Source organism: Chiloscyllium plagiosum, unplaced genomic scaffold (genome assembly GCF_037043375.1).
Source record: "Chiloscyllium plagiosum isolate Xiang-an unplaced genomic scaffold, Cpla_swu_hap1 HiC_scaffold_17, whole genome shotgun sequence".
Lineage (NCBI taxonomy): Eukaryota > Metazoa > Chordata > Chondrichthyes > Orectolobiformes > Hemiscylliidae > Chiloscyllium > Chiloscyllium plagiosum.
In genome coordinates, this window is record NW_028270155.1 from 10322596 (window position 1) to 10342177 (window position 19582).

The 19582-nt window shown below is 41.5% G+C and overlaps 1 protein-coding gene across 2 annotated transcripts in view; it reads left to right on the plus strand.

Annotated features, from left to right (window-relative positions):
- LOC122558714 (cadherin-8-like) overlaps positions 1 to 19582 on the plus strand; it is a 340449-nt gene that overhangs the window by 191266 nt on the left and 129601 nt on the right. For both annotated transcript variants that reach the window (XM_087995704.1, XM_087995703.1), the window contains one exon: positions 13528 to 13695. In XM_087995704.1, coding sequence (XP_087851830.1) covers positions 13528 to 13695 — 168 coding nt within the window. The remainder of the gene's footprint in view (positions 1 to 13527; positions 13696 to 19582) is intronic.

Below are 19582 nucleotides of genomic sequence, written 5' to 3' on the forward strand. Positions count from 1 at the left end.
CACCACTTCCTCTGGCAGCTCATTCCATACATGTACCACCGTCTGTGTGAAAAGGTTGCCCCTTAGGTCTCTTTTATATCTTTTCCCTCTCACCCTAAACCTATGCACTGTAGTTCTGGACTCCCCCGCCCCAGGGAAAAGACTTTGGGTTCCGAAGAACAATGTGACTTCATCTTTTCTTTTTGAGACTTTGATACTGACCATTAACACAGAAATCAAATTTGTAATATTTGCTTTTTTTAACCAATTTCCTTTTTTACTTTTCATTTTATTTTTCAGCGCTAAGAAGAGGAAAAAATATGGAAATGAACAGTAGGGCGGAGATTGACATTGAATTAAAATCCGGCCAGCTCACGCTAAAGTTAGTCAGCAATCACTGTGCTCTTGTTGTGGCTCAGTGGGCTGAAGTACCTGTTCTGCAAACAGGAGATTCCTGACTTAAAATCTCAATAGCACCTTTCTGCTGAATGGGCCTTTCAGGGCTCTTGTAGTTGTGTTCCTATCTGTGAGCCAGGAGGCCATGCTTCAATTCCCACCTACTCCAGCAATACTTAATAACATCCCTGAACAGGCTAGGTACTAGTTAGACAAAGTCTCAATCATACAATTCACCCCCTTGACAGGTGGTTGACAAACAAGGTAATGAGCCTTGGGAAATCAGCAGAAATGGAGTTACATCACAGCATTCTGTCCCTCAACCTCTCCACCTCTCTACCTCTCTTTCTTCCTTTGAGTCACTGTAAAACCTAACACCTTGACTTTGTCATGTTCCTGAAGTTGGCCTTATGTGGTTCACTTCCAAATTTTTTCTTTATAGCACTCTTTTGTGTAATGTCTAATTACATTCAAGGCACTCTGTGAATTGAGGTTGTTGTTGTAGAGTGAGTGAGTTGAATGAGCTGGTAGGGAAACAAAAGCTTACAGGGTATGGCTTTGAATTTGTTGTTTTCTTCCTGTCAGTTGTAATAAAACTCGCCTTCAAAAGTGTGTCTTGGTAATGTCACTCATCTGGTGATCCAAAGACACAAGCTAATTTGGCTCATTAGCAAACATTACTGCCTCTCAGCGCCAGGCACCCAGGTTCAATACCAGCCTTGGGTGACTGTCTGTTTGCACGTTCTCCTTGTGTCTGTATGGGTTTCTTCCGGGTGCTCTGGTTGCCTCCCACAGTCCAAAGATGTGCAGATTCAGTGGATTGGCCATGCTAAATTGCCAAGTGTCCAGTGATGTGCAAGGGCGGCACAGTGGCACAGTGGTTAGCACTGCTGCCTCACAGCGCCAGAGACCCGGGTTCAGTTCCCGCCTCAGGCGACTGACTGTGTGGAGTTTGCACGTTCTCCCCGTGTCTGCGTGGGTTTCCTCCGGGTGCTCCGGTTTCCTCCCACAGTCCAAAGATGTGCAGGTCAGGTGAATTGGCCATGCTAAATTGCCCGTAGTGTTAGGTAAGGGGTAAATGGAGGGGTATGGGTGGGTTGCGCTTCGGCGGGTCGGTGTGGACTTGTTGGGCCGAAGGGCCTGTTTCCACATTGTAATGTAATCTAAAAAATCTAATCTAGGTGGGTTAGCCATGGGAAATGCAGGGTTTTGAGAATAGGGTGGGGGCTGTGTCTGCGTTGCACGGTCTTCGTAGAGTCAGTGCAGATTTGACAGGCTGAATGGCCTCTGTTTGCACTGTCGGGATCCTATAATGTTACAAGAATGTGGTTAAAATCCTACCATGGCAAATGGTGAATTTGAATTCAATGAAAGTCGACAGGTTAAAAAATGTTAAACAAATGGCGAACAAGTAACCACTGTTGACTTTGTCTGAAAAGGCATTTGGTTTGCAACTGTACTTTCGGGAATGAAATCTTAACTAATTTGAACAACATGTGATTTCAGACCCTCAATTTTGTGCTTGACTCTTAACTATTCTCTGGTCAATTAAGGATGGATAACAAATGGTGATCCAGACAGTGATGCCTGTATCCCATTGTCTTTTGCATGGATTAGCTTCTGGTTTGAGTGGCTACTTTATTGCAGTCAAATTACATGAGGCTGACAGGAATTTCAGTAATGATGCTATTCCATAATTCTTATCTCTTTCTCATGTCGGCAGATGAGGAAAGGTGCAATAAATAAAGTCCGTACAAATTCTGTCAAATTTTAACTTGAAGAAAGGAGATGGAGTCTAGAGTTTTTCCCGAATTAAACAAAAAAAACAAAGAACTGCCGATTGTGGAAATTGCTGAAGAAGGATCATTGGACCCGAGATATTCACTTTTTTTTCTCTCCACAGATGTTGCCAGCTATTTTTGTTTCTGTTTCTAATCCTGAAGTAATGTTGTGTCTATAAAGACATAGCTCCAACTTCATCCAGCCTTCACAAAGTCTGTTATACATTCTTCAATGAGATTTGACTAAAGTAATATATTTAGTAAACTAAATCGCCAAACATTCATCAGTTATGTGAGTGTTTAGAGAAACTGGGATTGTTCCTCTTCAATGTCAAGGAGATGTAATGAAGGAATTTAGAGTTATTTTCGAAAGAAACTATTGCATTTGACAGTGTGAGGATAACTGGACTACGCAGAGTTAAAATAATTTAGCAATCTAACAGAAAAGTGATGAGAACAAATTGTTCTTTGCAACATATTGCGATAACTTCTTCTACAGATATTTTTTCTCTAATGTGATAGTTTCATTCTTGTGCAACTGGGCACTATAGAAAAATCTCGTTTTAGAAACAGTGTTTAAAGTGTTGGCAATGCAATCACATTAGACCCAACACACGTTTTATAAGTTTATGCTTTAGAAACAGTGTCCCCAATTCACCAATCACGTTATAGCAAATTTGTGTTAAAAAAACGTGCATTATAGTAGAATGACTTGTATATGCTTTCTTGGGATGACAGTGGATATTTCTGTCAAGGCCAACATTTGTTGCTATTCCCTGATTACCCTTGAATTGAATAGTTTCCTGAGTCATTTCAGGGGGCTGGTTAAATTCAACCACATTCTGGAGTAACATGAGAGTCATACCAGCTGAGGATAACAGATTTTTATTTCCTTAAAAGGAAATCTGTGAATGAAGAAGGTTGATAAACAACAATTGATGATCTTTCAATAAGGACTGAAACTTTGATTTCCTTCCAATAACTGAGGTCAAATTTGCCAGGTGCTAATGGAGGCTTTGAACCCACATTTCCAAAGCTTGAACCTCCAGAATACTCACCCAGTGATGTTATTACTGTGCCACTATGACCTCCAAACGCATGATAAATGATAATCTGCCCAAAAGGATATTGGAAACATATACAGTGGTAATTAATCCAAGATGGAGGATAGGCTGCTCCTTTTTTGAGGTACTTTAGGTGTTGGAGGCGATTTCCTCGAATTATGTTTCTAAAGCATAAACTTATAAAACGTGTGTTGGGTCTAAAACAGCAATTACTGTTTTACATGCTGTTGCATTGTGTTGGAACTTTGGAGAAATAAAAAGTCAAAACAATGGCACTTTTTAAAGGGGGAGGAACAGACAAAGGCAGCGCATGGTGAGGTCAGAGAGATGGAGAGAGTGAGAGAGAGACCCACATTGCTAACTGACACAGCAGTGAACCTGCACAGTTACTGACTTTGCTGTTTGAACTCATGTATTGCTGGATATCGGAATGGATCTGGGAAAATGAACAAACAGTGAAATTCACAACTGATCTTGGAGGAACCTGTTTGGGAGAGGTCACAGCAGAGAGACAGATAAGTGAATAGATTTAAGTGTGGTTTTGCTGTAAGTCTGCAGTAGTGCATAAAGTGGGGTCTTTCTTGATTATATGTTTTATTGAGCTATGTCTCTTGATTACATGTAAAATATAAGCATAAATATTAATTTAACCTGGAGCAGTGTTTTGTAGAGGAATTAGACAGTGCTATTTTCTGCATCTGTCGATTGAAAGAAGCAAAAATGGTCTTTAGTGGAGTGATATGCTCTTGTTGTCGGATGTGGGAGTTTAGGGATCGTTTATAGGTTACTGAGGATTATATCTGCAATAAATGCCGTTGGTTGTGAATCCTATCAGAGCGAATGGATCAGTTGGAGAGACAGTTAGAGGCAATGAGGAATTTACAAGAGTATGAGGGTGTGCTGAATGGCAGTTATAGGAAGGGAGTAAACTCACTGATGCACTCACATAGATGGGTTAACTCTGAGAAATGTAAGAGAAGTAGGTGGTTAGTGCAGGAGTCTTCTGTGGCTATTGCCATTTCAAACAAGTATAGTATTCTGGAAAATGTAGTAGGTGACGGATTCTCAGGGGAATGTAGCACGCATAGCCAAGTTTCTGGTATCAAGACAGGCTCTAACATAATGAGGGGTAAGTCAGGTTCCAAGAGATCAATTGTATTAGGGGACTCTCTAGTCTGAGGCACAGACAGACGTTTCTGCGGCCAGCAGTGAAAAATCAGAATGGTGTGTTGCCTCCCTGGTGCCAGGATCAAGGATGCCTCAGAGAGAATGCCGAATGTTCTCAAGGGGGAGAGGGTCCAGCAGGGGGTCATTGTACACATTGGAGCCAACAACATAGGAAGGGAAAAGGATGAGATTTGGAAGGGAGAATGTAGAAAGTTAGGCAGGGATTTAAAAAGGAAATCCTCAAGAGTAGTAAATATCTGAATTACCCCCGGTGCTACGAGCTAATGAGGGTAGGAATAGGAAGGTACAGCAGATGAATACATGGCTGAGGAACTGGTGCAGGGGAGAATGATTCACATTTTTGGACCATTGGAATCTCTTCTGGGGTAGAAATGATCTGTACAGGAAGGATGGATTGTACCTGAATTGGAGGGGTCTAATATACTGGCAGGGAGATTTACTGGAGCTGTTTGGGAGGATTTAGACCGGTAAGGTGGAGGTGGGATCCAGGGAGATAGCAAGGAAAGAGATCAATCTGAGATTGGTACGGTGGATAAAAGAAGGTACAAAGCAAAAAACAAGGTAGGACTGATAAACTGAACTGCATTAATTTCACTGCAAGACACCTAACAGGGAAGGCAGATGAACTCAGGGCATGATTAGGAACATGAGACTGGGATATCATAGCAATTACAGAAACGTGGCTCAGGGATGGGCAGGACTGGCAGCTTAATGTTCCAGGATCCAAATGCTACAGGAAAGATAGAAAGTGAGGCAGGAGAAGAAGGGGAGTGGTGATTTTGATAAGGGATAGCGTTATAGCTGTACTGATGGAGAATATTCTTGGAAATACATCGAGGGAAGTTATTTGGGTGGAACTGAGAAATAAGAAAGGGATGATTGCCTTATTGGATTATATTATAGACCCCCTAATAGTCAGTGGGAAATTAAGAAACTAATTTGTAAGGAAATTTCAGTTATAAGTAAGAATAATAGGGTGGTTATGGTAGCAGATTTTAACTTTTGAAACATAGACTGGGACTGCCATAGTGTTAAGGGTTTCGATGGAGAGGAATTTGTTAAGTGTGTACAAGAATATTTTCAGATTCAGTATGTGGATGTACCTATTAGAGAAGGTGCAAAACTTGACTTACTCTTGAGAAATTTGGCAGGGCAGGTGACTGAGGTGTCAGTGGGGGAGCACTTTGAGACCAGTGACCATAGTTCTATTAGTTTTAAAATAGTGATGGAAAAGGATAGACCAGATCTAAAAGTTGATGCTCCAAATTGGAGGAAGACTAATTTTGACGGTATTAGGCAAGAACTTTCAAAAGCCGATTGACGGCAGATGTTTGCAGGTAAAGGGATGCCTGGAAAATAGGAAGGCTTCAGAATGAGATAACAAGAGTCCAGAGACAGTATATTACTATTAGGGTGAAAGGCAAAGGCTGGTAGGTATAGGGAATGCTGGATGACTAAATAAATTGAGAGTTTGGTTAAGAAAAAGAAGGAAGCATATGTAAGGTATAGACAGGATAAATCGAGTGAATCCTTGGAAGAGTATAAAAGCAGTAGGAGTATACTTAAGAGAGAAATCAGGAAGGCAAAAAGGGGATATGAGATAGCTTTGGCAAATAGGGCTAAGGAGAATCCAAAGGCTTGTTATAAATGCATTAAGGACAAAAGGGTAACTCGGGAGAGAATAGGGCCCCTCAAAGATCAGCAAGGCAGCCTTTGTGTGGAGCTGCAGGAGATGGGGGAGATACTAAATGAATATTTTGCATCAATGTTTCCTGTGGAGAAGTCAAGGAAGATATAGAATGTAGGGAAATAGATGGTGACATCTTGAAAAATGTTCATATTACAGAGGAGGAAGTGCTGGATGTCTTGAAACACATTAGAATGGATAAATCCCTGGGACCTGATCAGGTTGTACCCTCGAACTCCGTGGGAATCTCTGGAAGTGAATACTGGGACTCTTGCTCAGATATTTTATTCATCGATAGTCACCGGTGAGATGCTGGAAGACTGGAGGTTGGCTAACATGGTGCCACTGTATAAGAAGTATTGAGTACAGGAGTTGGGAGGTCATGTTGAGGCAATACAGGACATTGGTTAGGCCACTGTTGGAATATTGCATGCAATTCTGGTCTCCTTCCTATCGGAAGGATGTTGTGAAACATAAAAAGGTTCAGAAAAGATTTACAAGGATGTTGACAGGGTTGGAAGATTTGAGTTATAGGGAGAGATTGAATAGGCTGGGGCTGTTTTCCCAGAAGCTTCGGAGGCTGAGGGGTGACTTTATAGAGGTTTATAAAATCATGGGGGGCATGGATAGCATAAATAGAAAAAGGCTTTTCCCTACGGCTGGGGAGGCCAGAACTACAGGGCATAGGCTTAAGGTGAGAGGAAAAAGATATAAAAGAGACCTAAGGGGCCATTTTTTCATACAGAGGGTGGTCCACGTATGGAATGAGCTACCAGAGGAATTGGTGGAGACTAGTATGATTGCAACATTTAAAAGGCATCTGGATGGGTATATGAATAGGAAGGGTTTGGAGGGATATTGGCCAGGTGCTGGCAGGTGGGACTAAATTGGGGTGGGATATCTGGTCGGCATGTATGAGTTGGACCAAAGGGTCTGTTACTGTGCTGTACATCTCGCTGACTCTTCGACTCTAAGTGGTTAGATGCACAGAGATGTGAAAAAAATATGGGTCGAAAGCGGAGAAGTGGGATGAATCAAACAACTTTTCCAACAAACCAACATCAACACGCTAGCTTGTATAGACTCCTTACATACCAAAAGATTCTGACCACAACTGTATCTCTCTCTCTCTCTCCTTTTCTCTCTCTGTCACAAATCAAAAGGCTCTTTGGGAAATTCCAATAAGTCTCAGACTTTTTAAAAAGGATTGGCTTATTCCTTCTGGTCCGATCTGCCAGCCAAAACCCTACTGCTGTCCTGCCCACCCATGTGAGCGATTTGGGACTTGACTTCACCCATTCCCGACCCGTTACCTTGTGAAATTATTTTCACATTTGCAAGTGAGTTTCCAGTCGGCCAAGATTTGCAGCAAGGGAATGAATGGTAAAACTCAACAATGGGTGTGGTGAAAGATTGTTGTGATTGTCGGGGTGGGGGGAGAGAAAGGAGTGTCTTCAGCTCCTTCAGGCAGGAACAGAGATGAAAGTTGTCAGAGCGTAGGCATAATCACTAACGGGAGTTAAATGGGTCAAGGAGGCAATTCTCGTTCCGTTGGTTTGATCTACTTCAGTTGTGACTTCATGGCAAAGAAAAAAATCAGGAAAGATTCTGCTGATGAACTCTCGGCTCATGAGCCCAAGAGAAAAATGAAAATAAAACAAACGAGGCTTAACTCAGTCAATAAAACACGCCAACTGTATTACATTATGTGAACTGTTTTCTGCTAAATTAGTGCATATGCTTGCTACATCTGAGGGCAGTGTTGTTCTGCACAGAGTAGCTGTAGTCCTGTGCTCTTATAAGAGAGATAAAACGGTGGGTGATTTAACCTGAGGGTCATCACACCTCAGGCAAAGAGCAAAGGTTGAGAAGGAGAACCCTTCATAGTAACCTTACCTGGGGTGGGAATTGAACACATGCTGTTTTTTTTTAAATTTTATATTGCAAACTGACCATCTAACCAACTAAGCTAGCATTGTTCTATTGAAGGGCTGTATATGTGCAACTCTATTGAAAGAGCAGCTCTATTGCCTGTTAAGACAATGGTGGCTTTTTAAAGGTGGGCAAAAGTGAGGACTGCAGATGCTGGAAACAGAGTTTAGATTAGAGTGGTGCTGAAAAAGCAGAGCAGGCCAGACAGCATCTGAGGAGCAGGAAAATCGACATTTCAGGCAAAAGCCCTTCATCAGGAATTTTTAAAGTTGCCTGTCGTTGTTTAGTAACTTCTTCAAGTAATATGTCTGTGTATAAATTGAATGTTATTGAACTAGTTACCCTGAAAGGTACTATTTCTAAGATCCATTCCTGCTGTCACTTCAGTCAAAGTTCACCAATCACCTTCCTCAGCTCAGAACCAGGCATGGAGGGAACTATGGATCAGAGAATTGGTAGTTCAAAGTTTTACTAGTGTATTGCCTTTTAGCTTTACTCTCTTGAACCTAATTTCCTCCAGGTAGAATAGCCTACTGACTATTTACAAAAATAAAACACTGGGTGTTTTCACAGAATGATGTTTTTTTTAAATTTACTCATGGAGTGTGGGCATCACTGGTTGTCCAGTATTTTTTGCCCATTCCCAGTTGCCTTGAAGAAGGTGGTGCTGATGAGCTATCTTCTTGAACTGCTGCAGTCCATACTGTCAGTTGACCCACAATGTTCTGAGGGAGGGAATTCCACAATTTGGACCCAGCAAGAGAGAAGGAATGGTGATAGATTTCCAAGTCAGAATGTAAGTGGCTTTGGAAGGGAACTTGCACAGGGTGGTGTTCTCATGTACCTGCTACCCTTGTCCTTCTAGATAGAAGTGGTTGTGTGTTGGGAAAGAGCCTTGGTGAGTTGTTCTGGTACACCTTGTGGATGACACACATTGCTGCCACTGGACACTGGTGTGAAGGGAGTGAATGTTGAGGATGGTGAGTAGGGTGCCAATCAAAGGGACAAAGATTCAATTGTCTCTTGTTAGAGGCGATCATTGCCTGGTGTTTATTTAGCGTGAATATTTCTTGCCACTTGTCAATCCAAGCCTGGATATTGCCCAATCTTGTTGCATTTGAACATAGACTACAGGTTGTGCTGGTATAATGTGCATTTCATTAACACAAATTGTCTATAACTCAACTGACGAATTGTGGACGCGGTTTGGATAATGCGAACTTGCTACTGAAAGTGTATAGAGATTCTGTCCAGTGCAATTTGCTATAGCGAGTGGTCAGAGAGAAATACAACTATTGCATTATAGCGGAATTGCCTATAATTCAGTACTTAAAGTGTTGAGAATGGTGCCGATCATTGTGCAATCATTAGTGAATGGTTGAGTTTGGGAACATATACCTCTCAGCACCAGCCCAGAGATGTTAATGCACAGCACTGGATGAGGTGGGACTTGAACCTAGGCTTTCTGCCTCAGAGATGGGGACACTGTCACTGCACCACAGAAGCCCTTGTTGTTTTCTACTGCATGAGTTTCCTTTAAGTTCATCCAGCTGAGATCAGTTAACCAAGCATAGGTTGCATTGTGGATCGGGGAACTCACAGTATGAATGATTCAGTCAATCCACTCAGTCTAGCAGCTGCACTATCAACTCGTACTTCTGCCCGCATCATTATAATAAGAATCTGTTGCATCTTGTTCACTCCATTATAAATCGTTATAAATAAACCATTTTGTAGATGCACTGCAAAAAAACCGTGCAAAAAAATAACTCGACAAATGGGAACCTGTTATGTGATAGCACTGAATGAATTACTAGCTCATTCTCACTAATAGATGTACAATTTGGTATCATCAAAAATCCTCTGAGTTGCATAATTCCATTGCCAAGAAACTTCAGAAGAGGTCAAGATTTGCGTTCTAATCCCAGAAGAAATAAATTGCTTAAATTAAATAGAATCACCTTTGAAGCAAGACAGTACCAAACATATGTACCATAATCTACTTTGCTTAATATATTTCTACAATAATTTAACCCTTAAGGTGTATCAATTCTTCAGACATTGTCACCTGAAAGGACAGCTTCTTCTTGAATTTGGTTCTGAGGAGGAGACTCTTGATGCTTTATTAATAGTGTACCCAAAGTCACCCTTTAACTTCTTTTGATAATATAGTGTGGAGTAATTACTCAAAGTGCACTGATAGAAAAGCAATACAGGAGCAATTAAACAATCCAGAGGGTGGTTCACAAAGGACATCCACACCCCAGTAACCAATCTGTCCTTCATTCCATTGCTTTTGCAGTCAGCTTGATCATTATGGGAAACCAGACTATCACAAGTCAGTCAGCACTGATGCTAACGTTCAGGTTCATTAACCTGATGTTAATGTTGATGGTCCTGCTTATGAAAGGTTTCACTAATGAGCTTGTGGGATGCTCATCATTATCTTCTGCTGTGTCTCTGTGGCTCTAGTCTTTTATCCCTGCCATACAGAAACATCACACACCCAAAAGAAGAAAGCCCTGGGTTTCTGGACAGTACATTCTGAGGCAGAGCCACACGCTTAATGACAAGTTGTACTCACTGAAGCTACAAAACTTTATTCTCTTGGACAGACCATGAAAAGAGAGAAATGATTGAGAAGGATCCCAAATCCCATAGACCTTGGGGCAATTTGTTGCCTAAAGAGAACAGCAAGATATTGGATGTGGGACCCCAGTGCCTATGTATCTTGTATTTGATGCCGTCATTTAGAGATATACCACTCTCAACTCTGCGAAATAAGATTGTAGGTTCAATAGTCTGACACATGAAAACCTAGACTGAAACTTCAAGGTGCCAGTGTGAAGATAATGCCTTTCAGATGACATGTCAAACTGAGGGTCTAACATGCTCCCAAGATCCTGGGGTGCCAGAGGGGTTACAGCAGACCATGGGGCAATGAAGGATGGCTGATAACCGATGGTCTTCTTCATGTTGCATCCCCAATGACTTTGTGATAAAAATGTGCCTAATGTGTGGGGAAGCATTATCATGTTATGTAATTTATTGAAGTGAATATGATGGCTATAATCCATCTGTTTTGAAAGGAACCCAAAGCGTGCCCTTGATTTCTTGGACAAAGTTAAAAATCACACAACACCAGGTTATTGTCCAACAGTTTTATTTGGAAGCACTATGTGCTGGAGTGCTGCTCCTTCATCAGGTAGCTGTGGAGCAGGATCATGAGCCTGCTGGGGGAGCAGTGCTCCAAAAGCTAGTGCTTCCAAATAAACTTGTTGGAATATAACCTGGTATTTTGAGATTTTTAACTTTGTACACCCCAGTCCAACAATGGCACCTCCACATCTTGATTTCTTGGTTCACAGTTATGATTCAGATAGTTTATTAGTGAGAATGGCAGGGGGACCTTACAATGATGCTCATCCTACCCCTCTCCCGACCAACACTATCCATGTAGATATTATTATGGGATGACAAGCCAGATGACAAAACCATTGAAACTTGTGAATGAGATACTTTTTTTTTGCTGTTTTTTTCTCCCTTTGATATGTGGAAAATGGCCCCAAGTGAATTGGACACCAGCCAGATTTGCAGCCATCAGAAACTGAGAGGAAAATCCAATTTTATTGTTAAACAGCTTTCTTTTAGAAATCATTGATTTATTTATATTGCACATTCTTTATAACTTCGAGTGATCCCAAAGCACTTTGCAGACAATGAATTACTTTTTCTGAAGTGCAGTTGCAGTTGTGATTTAAGAAACACAGCAGCCAGTTTGTGCTTGTCAAGATCTTGTCAGCAGATTTCATTTTGCTGAATGGATGATTGAAAAGTAGACATGAATGGAAAGATCTGTGACATCTCAAGGCGCCCAAGGTAAATAAAATGCCATGATCTGAGTAGGTTAGAACTTTGTGAAGGAACACTTTGTGCTGATGCTGATTGAAGGGTGAATATTGGCAAGGACTCTGCAAATCCATCCTCTGCTCTTCTTCAAGATAGTGTCATGGAATATTTCATATCCTTCTCAGAAGGCAGCCATGTTCTTAGTTTAATGTGTCATTGAGAGGCAGCCTCTCCAACACTGCGATTCCCCTTCCATATGACCAAATGCTGGGTCAACATCCCTTCCTAACAGCATTGCGGGTCTATCTACAGCACCTTGAGCAATAGTTCAAGAAAGCATCTGACCACCACCTTCTTAAGGGCAACTAGGGATGGGCAGTAATGGGATGACCCAGCTATCCTGTGAGTGAATAAAGAAAGTTCTGCTGTGACAGTGCGAGATAAAATTCTAAACTCAAATCTATGGAATAGGAGTTGAACCCACAACTTTCTGATCCAGAGATGAGGAGGTCTCCCACTGTTCCTTATCCGACTCGAAATGATTTGATTTGACTTGATTTATTATTGTCCCATGTACCTAAGTATAGTGAAAAGTTTTGTTTTGCATGCAGTACAGGCACCACATACAAAGAATGATTATAAGAAATGTTGGAATAAGATCTGCTGTAGAGAGCTCGCAAAGTTTTGCCCTCTGTCAGCGTCAACTTGAACTTTGATATCTTGATCAACAACACTTAGAAATAAGTTTTATAGTCATACAGCACAGAAACAGACCCGTCTGCACCAATCAGACATCTTAATCTGACCTAGTCCCATTTGCCAGCATTTGGCCCATATCTCTTTAAACTCTTCCTATTCTTAGATCCATCCAGATGCCTTTTTAAATGTTGCAATTGTACCAGCCTTCCCCAATTCCTCAGGCAGCTCATTCCATAAGCAAATTTGTGCATTCTACTGGATGCCCAGCATGGATTTTTGCTTTACTCCATTGCCTTAACTCCCACTATACCAAAAGGATCCCTTTTGTATCCTGTGTTCACCTTGCTGTCTGACCTTTCTGAATCACATTTGAAACTTGAGCTGACATGGGGCTGAAATTCATTACAAATTGAACTGTGTGCAATCAACAGTAAAAGGGTCTTCCATTGCTACAGCCTGGAAGTCTGAGTCATTAGGAGTGAGGGGAGAATTGGCTGACCGATAGATATACAATTAACTTAACTGCAGATGGACTTGGCTGCTAATACAATTAAACACATACAAGGTAAGAGGAGGATAAAGAGAATTGCTGGCTCTTCAATTATTGAATTGTTTTCCAAAGGAGTTGTGTCCTTAAGGAAAGGACAATAAAAATCAGGATCAGGAGAATTCAACCCTGAGCATATTAAAGATCCCCTGAGTGCCATGGTTTTAGAAGACTAGACAGCAAAAGTGGTAGATTAAATTTCCCCTGGCACTCTCACTTGAATGACAATGCACATGAGTGAATCCATATTCCAATTCCAAAAATACATTTTCACAGAAAAAAGATTTTAATAAAAATAGGTTTCGTCTATTGAATTGTAAAAATGGCTTTAACCTTTCATGCTTTTTTTCCCATGCACAATTTATGTTCTTCTTCTTTTAAACACTATCTCATTTTTTGCACTAGGAATTATAAGGACTGCCCTTCCGAACATGGATCGGGAAGCACGAGAGGAATATCTGGTGGTGATACAAGCAAAGGATATGGGAGGCCACATGGGAGGTCTCTCTGGAACAACAACTGTAACAGTCACATTGACTGACGTTAATGACAACCCACCCAAGTTTACACAAAGTAAGTATCATCCATCACAGAAATTCCGTACTTTGTAACCTGAATGTAAGGACTTTTTTCTTATTCTACATTGAAGGAATGCAGGTTATTTTAAAAGAGAAACCTGTGGAACAGATTTACGGTATATAAAGTTTCGGTTGAGCAGCCAGCCATACAGCTTCCATCTGCACAATCTGATATGGCTTAGTGCCTTTTCTCCAAAGGCAAACTGTGCTCAATATCCTCCAATGAATAAGATTGCAATTGTCACACACAGATACACACTCACACACACACGACATAGCATCTCACTCAGCCACTTCTGTTGTACTCCCTCTCGCTCACTGTCTGCTGCAGCTTTCAGAAAACCAAGTTTGGGATTCCATGGCATCTTGTTGTGTAGATTACCTTGCTATGTGTGGGACAAATTCATGTTGTTTCTCCCTTTTTTAGAGAGTGAGATGATAAGCCAAGAACTCCCACCCCCACTGTCCTCTTGCATTTCATGGCACTGTTAAAAAAGAGAGGTTTGCAGAACTTTGAGGGAAAAGCAGCAGACGTAGATCAATTGGATAGCTCTTCTGAAGAAATGGCACCAAATGGCTTCTTGCGGGCCATATTATTCTATGATCCTCTCTTCAGCTGCCTGACCTGACCCTCAAACCCCAGATGAGTTCCAATCCCCAATAAATAATGTCAAGTTAGTACCAAGCCTTGACTTTCACTCCAGCTCTACTTCCTCCCTGCCACAAGGAGGTGCTCAAGGATGTACTAGATGCCATCTCACTTGAGTTTGGTTTTGAAAAGAGTGGTGCTCCCTAAACACCTGAGCTGCTTCGGCTGTTCCTTCCCCATTTTAAACTCACCTTCATCAATGCTTTTCATATCTAAAACATTTGTAACATTCAAAAGCCTCCCAAAGTGCTTCAAAGGAGAATGATCAGACTAGCAAAAATTGCTTCAGTTCCAAGTAAGGGGATATCAGGGCAGGTGATCTACAAGGTTATTTTGAAGAGTGTTTCCACGAGGAGAGAAAGATAACCATATTGTATACCAAGTCTTATCACAATTTCAATGTCGGCTGGAAATATATTTATTTGATTAAGTCTCTTAACATTCCTGTTAAGCCTGCTTTGTTGTTTGTGCTTTGAAATTAAAATAGTTCCAATTGCTGTAAATGGTGACACCATCCTCACATTGTTTACTAATTCTATAGATTCCACCAGTGTTCCAACTCTTTTCAATGACCCCTCCACCCTTCATAATGCCACCCTCATCCCCGTTGATAGTACAGTTCCATTAACACTGGTCTCCATTTGTATCAAGCCAGTCTTCCTGTACTTGCCCTGCCACTAAACATGAGGAGGTGATTTGACTCGAGATATTATCACAACCAAGTGTAATGTTTTGCAGCAACCTACATATAGCAGGAGACATATCTATTGCAAAGAAAAATGATTATGGTTGTTAGGGGAAGCCAATCATCTCAATCTCGGGATGTCATTGCACGGGATCCCTAAGATATTGTCCTGGGTGCTAACATCAACAGCTACTTCATCACAGAACTTCCCTCAAAAATGAGAAGGAAGTAAATGAACAAAATGTTTGTTTTAGTTGGCAGCTCTTCAAAAAATAGCACACGAAACAAGACTGGGACAACACCAAGCTTAAGCTGACAAATGACAAATCACATTTGTGTCATTCAAATCTACTCTCTTGTCCAAAAGAGAGAACCCAAACACTGATATCCAGCAACCAAATCCTCAACCATCACCATTCTGGAGTTACCACTGATCAAGCTAAGTTGGACTAGCCATATAAATACTGCGACTATAAGAGCAGGTTGGATATTCTGTGGTGAGTAGCTCATCACCTGCGTCCCCAGTGCTGGACCAACATTTATAAGGCAGCAGCCAGTAATGTGATTGATTACACTCCATTTACATGAATTAGTAGAGATCCAGTCAGAAACTTATAACCATCTGGGACAAAGTAGCCAGTTCATGGGTGCTGGGGGAAAAAAAGAAAAAAAAAGAGACAGAGAGAAATAAAAGAGAAAAAAAAACAGGAGTGTCAAAAAAAACAAAGTAGCCAGTTGGATTGTCTCTCATTTGATTACCTTAAACCTCTATTCCCTATTCCACAGGCTCAAGGTGGCAGTGGAGTACATCATTTACAAGCTACAACACTCACCAAGAGAAACCTTCTAAACCTCAATTATCCAAAAGACCATGGGCCATCAGATGCATGAGAACATCACTGCCTTCCTTCCCCTGCCTGTCACATACTATCTGAACTCATAAATTTGTCGCCATTCCTTCATTTCTATCAAAATCCAGCAACTTCCTCCCTAATAGCATTGTGAATGTACCTATGTCACATGGTCAGCACTAGTACAAGAAGGTGGCTCACTACTGCCACCATCAACATGTTCTGTGATGAGGTGATGCAGTTCACTCTGAACATCTGAGTTGCTGTGGTTACATACACGTTTGATGCATATTGCAGTCTTGAGCTATTGGTAGTGATGGCAGAGACTCCACTCACTTTCCATCATCTGTTGGCCAAGAATATCTTCCATTCATAGCTTTGACTATTGTGAGAAAGACCAGAATGTGGAGACACAGTTTAAAAGGAAGGGATTATCCATTTGTGATAGAGATAAGGAGAATGTCCTTTCCTCGGTAAATATTGTGAATCTTTGGAATTCTCTTCCCAGACTGCAGTACTGGCAGGGTTGTAACATATTTTTACAGGAGGGGGTAGATAAAAGAATGATTAATAAGGTCCTCAAAGACATTCAAAGGAATGCAAGAATGTGTAGTTCCCAATCAGATGCGCCCAATTCTTATTGAAAGGGGGAAACATAGCCTACATGTTCAAAAGGTTTGCTTGATGTCAACCATTACAAGCATATCTTCCATGGACATTAAGTCTTGGATTGATGCTAGAGCTTCTGCTTCAGGGGGGACACTATCTATTGTATTATAAGCCTCCTACAAGGGTAATTAGCAATGGGTAAATAAACAATGGCCTTGTCAACAATACTAACATTCCATGAAATAGTGAAAAATGATATTTCCAACAAGCATCACTGGGCAGTCTTCAGGAGCAAAACCTTTGCTGATTTCTTTTCTCTTGCCTCAGTAATGGACATCAAGATAGAGTCCTAAACCTAAGGTGACTTAGTTGAGATTCCCTAGCTGGGAATGGGTCTTTGCAGCATGATGGCTCAGTGGTTAGCACTGCTGCCTCACAGTGCCAGGGACCCAGGTTCAATCCCTGTCTTGGGTGACTATCTGTGTGGAGTTTGCATGTTCTCCCTATGTGGAGTCTGCTTGGGTTTCCTCCACGTGCTCTGGTTTCTTCCCACTATCCAAAGATGCATGGGTTAGGTGAATTGGCCATGCTAAATTGTTCAATGTGTTCAGGGATATCTAGGTCAGGTGCATTAGTCAAGGGAAATGTAGAGTAATAGGGGAGAGGAATGGATCTGGGTGGGATACTCTTTGAAGGGTTGGTGTGGGCTTGTTGGGCCAAATGGTCTGTTTCCACACTGTAGGGATTCTATGATTTGCTGCTGTATCTAGAATCAATCAGTAAATTCAGGAAGACATTTGTGATAATTGTGCCCCCAATGTTTAAAGAGGGAAGGAAATTATTTACACAAGCAGCAATTATTAGCTAGTCATGTAGAGACATGCAGCAGGTAATTCCTTTATCCTAAAATATGTTCAGATAAATAGTCAGGAACATTCACAGACCACATCATTGCTGATTTAAAAAATGATTGATTGGAGCGATCCAATGACTCTTTGTTTTGGAACTGTGTTTGAACATAGAGTTCAAGCTAAAACTTATACATCAGTTGAAATAGCATTGCATTCTCCAATCAGTAGAATTTAAATCTAAATTTTGCATTTACTCTCGTAAATTCTACGATGTGCTATTTCTTCAATGGTTGGTGACGTATTCTGGTACTGGATTAGAGTGGTGCTGGAAAAGCACAGCAGTTCATGCAGCATCCGCGGAGCAGGAAAATCGATGTTTCGGGCAAAAGCCTTTCATCAGGAATATTCGGGCTTTTGCCCGAAACGTCGATTTTCCTGCTCCTCGGATGCTGCATGAACAGCTGTGCTTTTCCAGCACCACTCTAATCCGGAATCTGGTTTCCAGCATCTGCAGTCATTGTTTTTATCGACATATTCTGGTAGCCTGACACTTGCTGAAATAATCCATATAATGTGGTGCTGGAAAAGTACAGCAGATTAGGCAGCATCCTGGTGAAGGGGTCATGCCCGAAATGTCGATTCTCCTGCTCCTGGGACACTGCCTGAGCTGCTGCGCTCTTCCAGCGCCACACTTTTTGATGCTGACTCCCTCAGCATCTATAGTCATCATTTTCTCTCACCGAACTGAGATATAGCCAATCCACGGATGTGACAAAAAAAAAAGAAATATGGTTGCATGTTTGTGAGTAAACTTTGGGAGAATAAACTTTGATGAGTGATCTTAAGCAACACCCTGTTGATGTTTTCTAAAGATTGGTGGTCTCTTTCTTTTATTGACTCCATGTCCAGACCCTTTCAAAGGATATTAGAAATACGCATTATCTTATGAATCAAGAGTGCAGGTAGGTCATGTTCCACCTTTCCATAAGAGTTGGGCTCAACTGTACATCCTTGCAGACCCTTGAATATCTTTGAGGACCTTATTCGTCAATAATCTATCTACCCCTCCCTTAAAAAACATATAACAACCCTGCCTGTACTGCAGTCTGAGGAGAGAATTCCAAAGATCCACAACTTTTCCAGAGTAAAAGAAATTCTCTTCACTCTGTCAGAAATGGATAATCCCTTGTTCCTAAACTCCATATTCTCGTCTTTCCCACAGGGGAAATGTCTTTTCTGCATTGCCCATGTCAAGTTCTCTAAGAATCTCATTAGATTTGGGGAAGGTTCTTTTAGCTTGGAAAATAGCAAATGTCAATCATTTATTCCAAAAGGGATGGTGATAGAAGGCAAATCACAGGCCAGATAGTTTAACATCTGTCACAGGGAAAATGTCAGAAGCTATTTTAAAGATGTTGTAACAGGGCACTTGGATAAGTTCAAGATAAAGAAGCAGAGCAAACATGGTTTTGTCAAAGGAAGATAATGTTTAACTAATTTGTTAGCATTCTTTGAAGAAGTAACATATGAAGTCATGGTGTTGACAGTAACATGTTAGCATGGATAGACAATTTCCTGGCTAACAGGAAGCAGAATAAATGGGTCTTTTCCAGGCTGGCAGTATATCACAACTGGTGTGCCGCAAGGGTCAGTGCAGCGGCCTCAACTCAATGCAATTTACAGAAATGATTTGGATGAGGGGACCATAGATATGAAAGCCATGTTGAGACAAAGATAGCTAAGAAAGTGCATTGTATAGAGGACATAAGGTTCCGACAAAGGAATATCTATAGCTAAAATGAGTCAGTAAAGATTGGTAAATGGAATATAATGTGGGAAAGCATGAAATTGGTCACTTTTAGATTACATTACAATGTGGAAACAGGCCCTTCGGCCCAACAAGTCCACACCGACCCGCCGAAGCGCAACCCACCCATATCCCTACATTTACCCCTTACCTAGCACTACGGGCAATTTAGCATGGCCAATTCACCTACCTGCCCATCTTTGGACTGTGGGAGGAAACCGGAGCACCCGGAGGAAACCCACGCAGACATGGGGAGAATGTGCAAACTCCACACAGTCGGTCACCTGAGGCGGGAATTGAACCCGGGTCTCTGGCGCTGTGAGGCAGCAGTGCTAACCACTGTACCACCGTGCCGCACACTTTGACAGACAATAAAAAAAGGCATATGATCTGAATGGTGAAAGAGTTTTGAGGTGCAGAGGGATCTGGG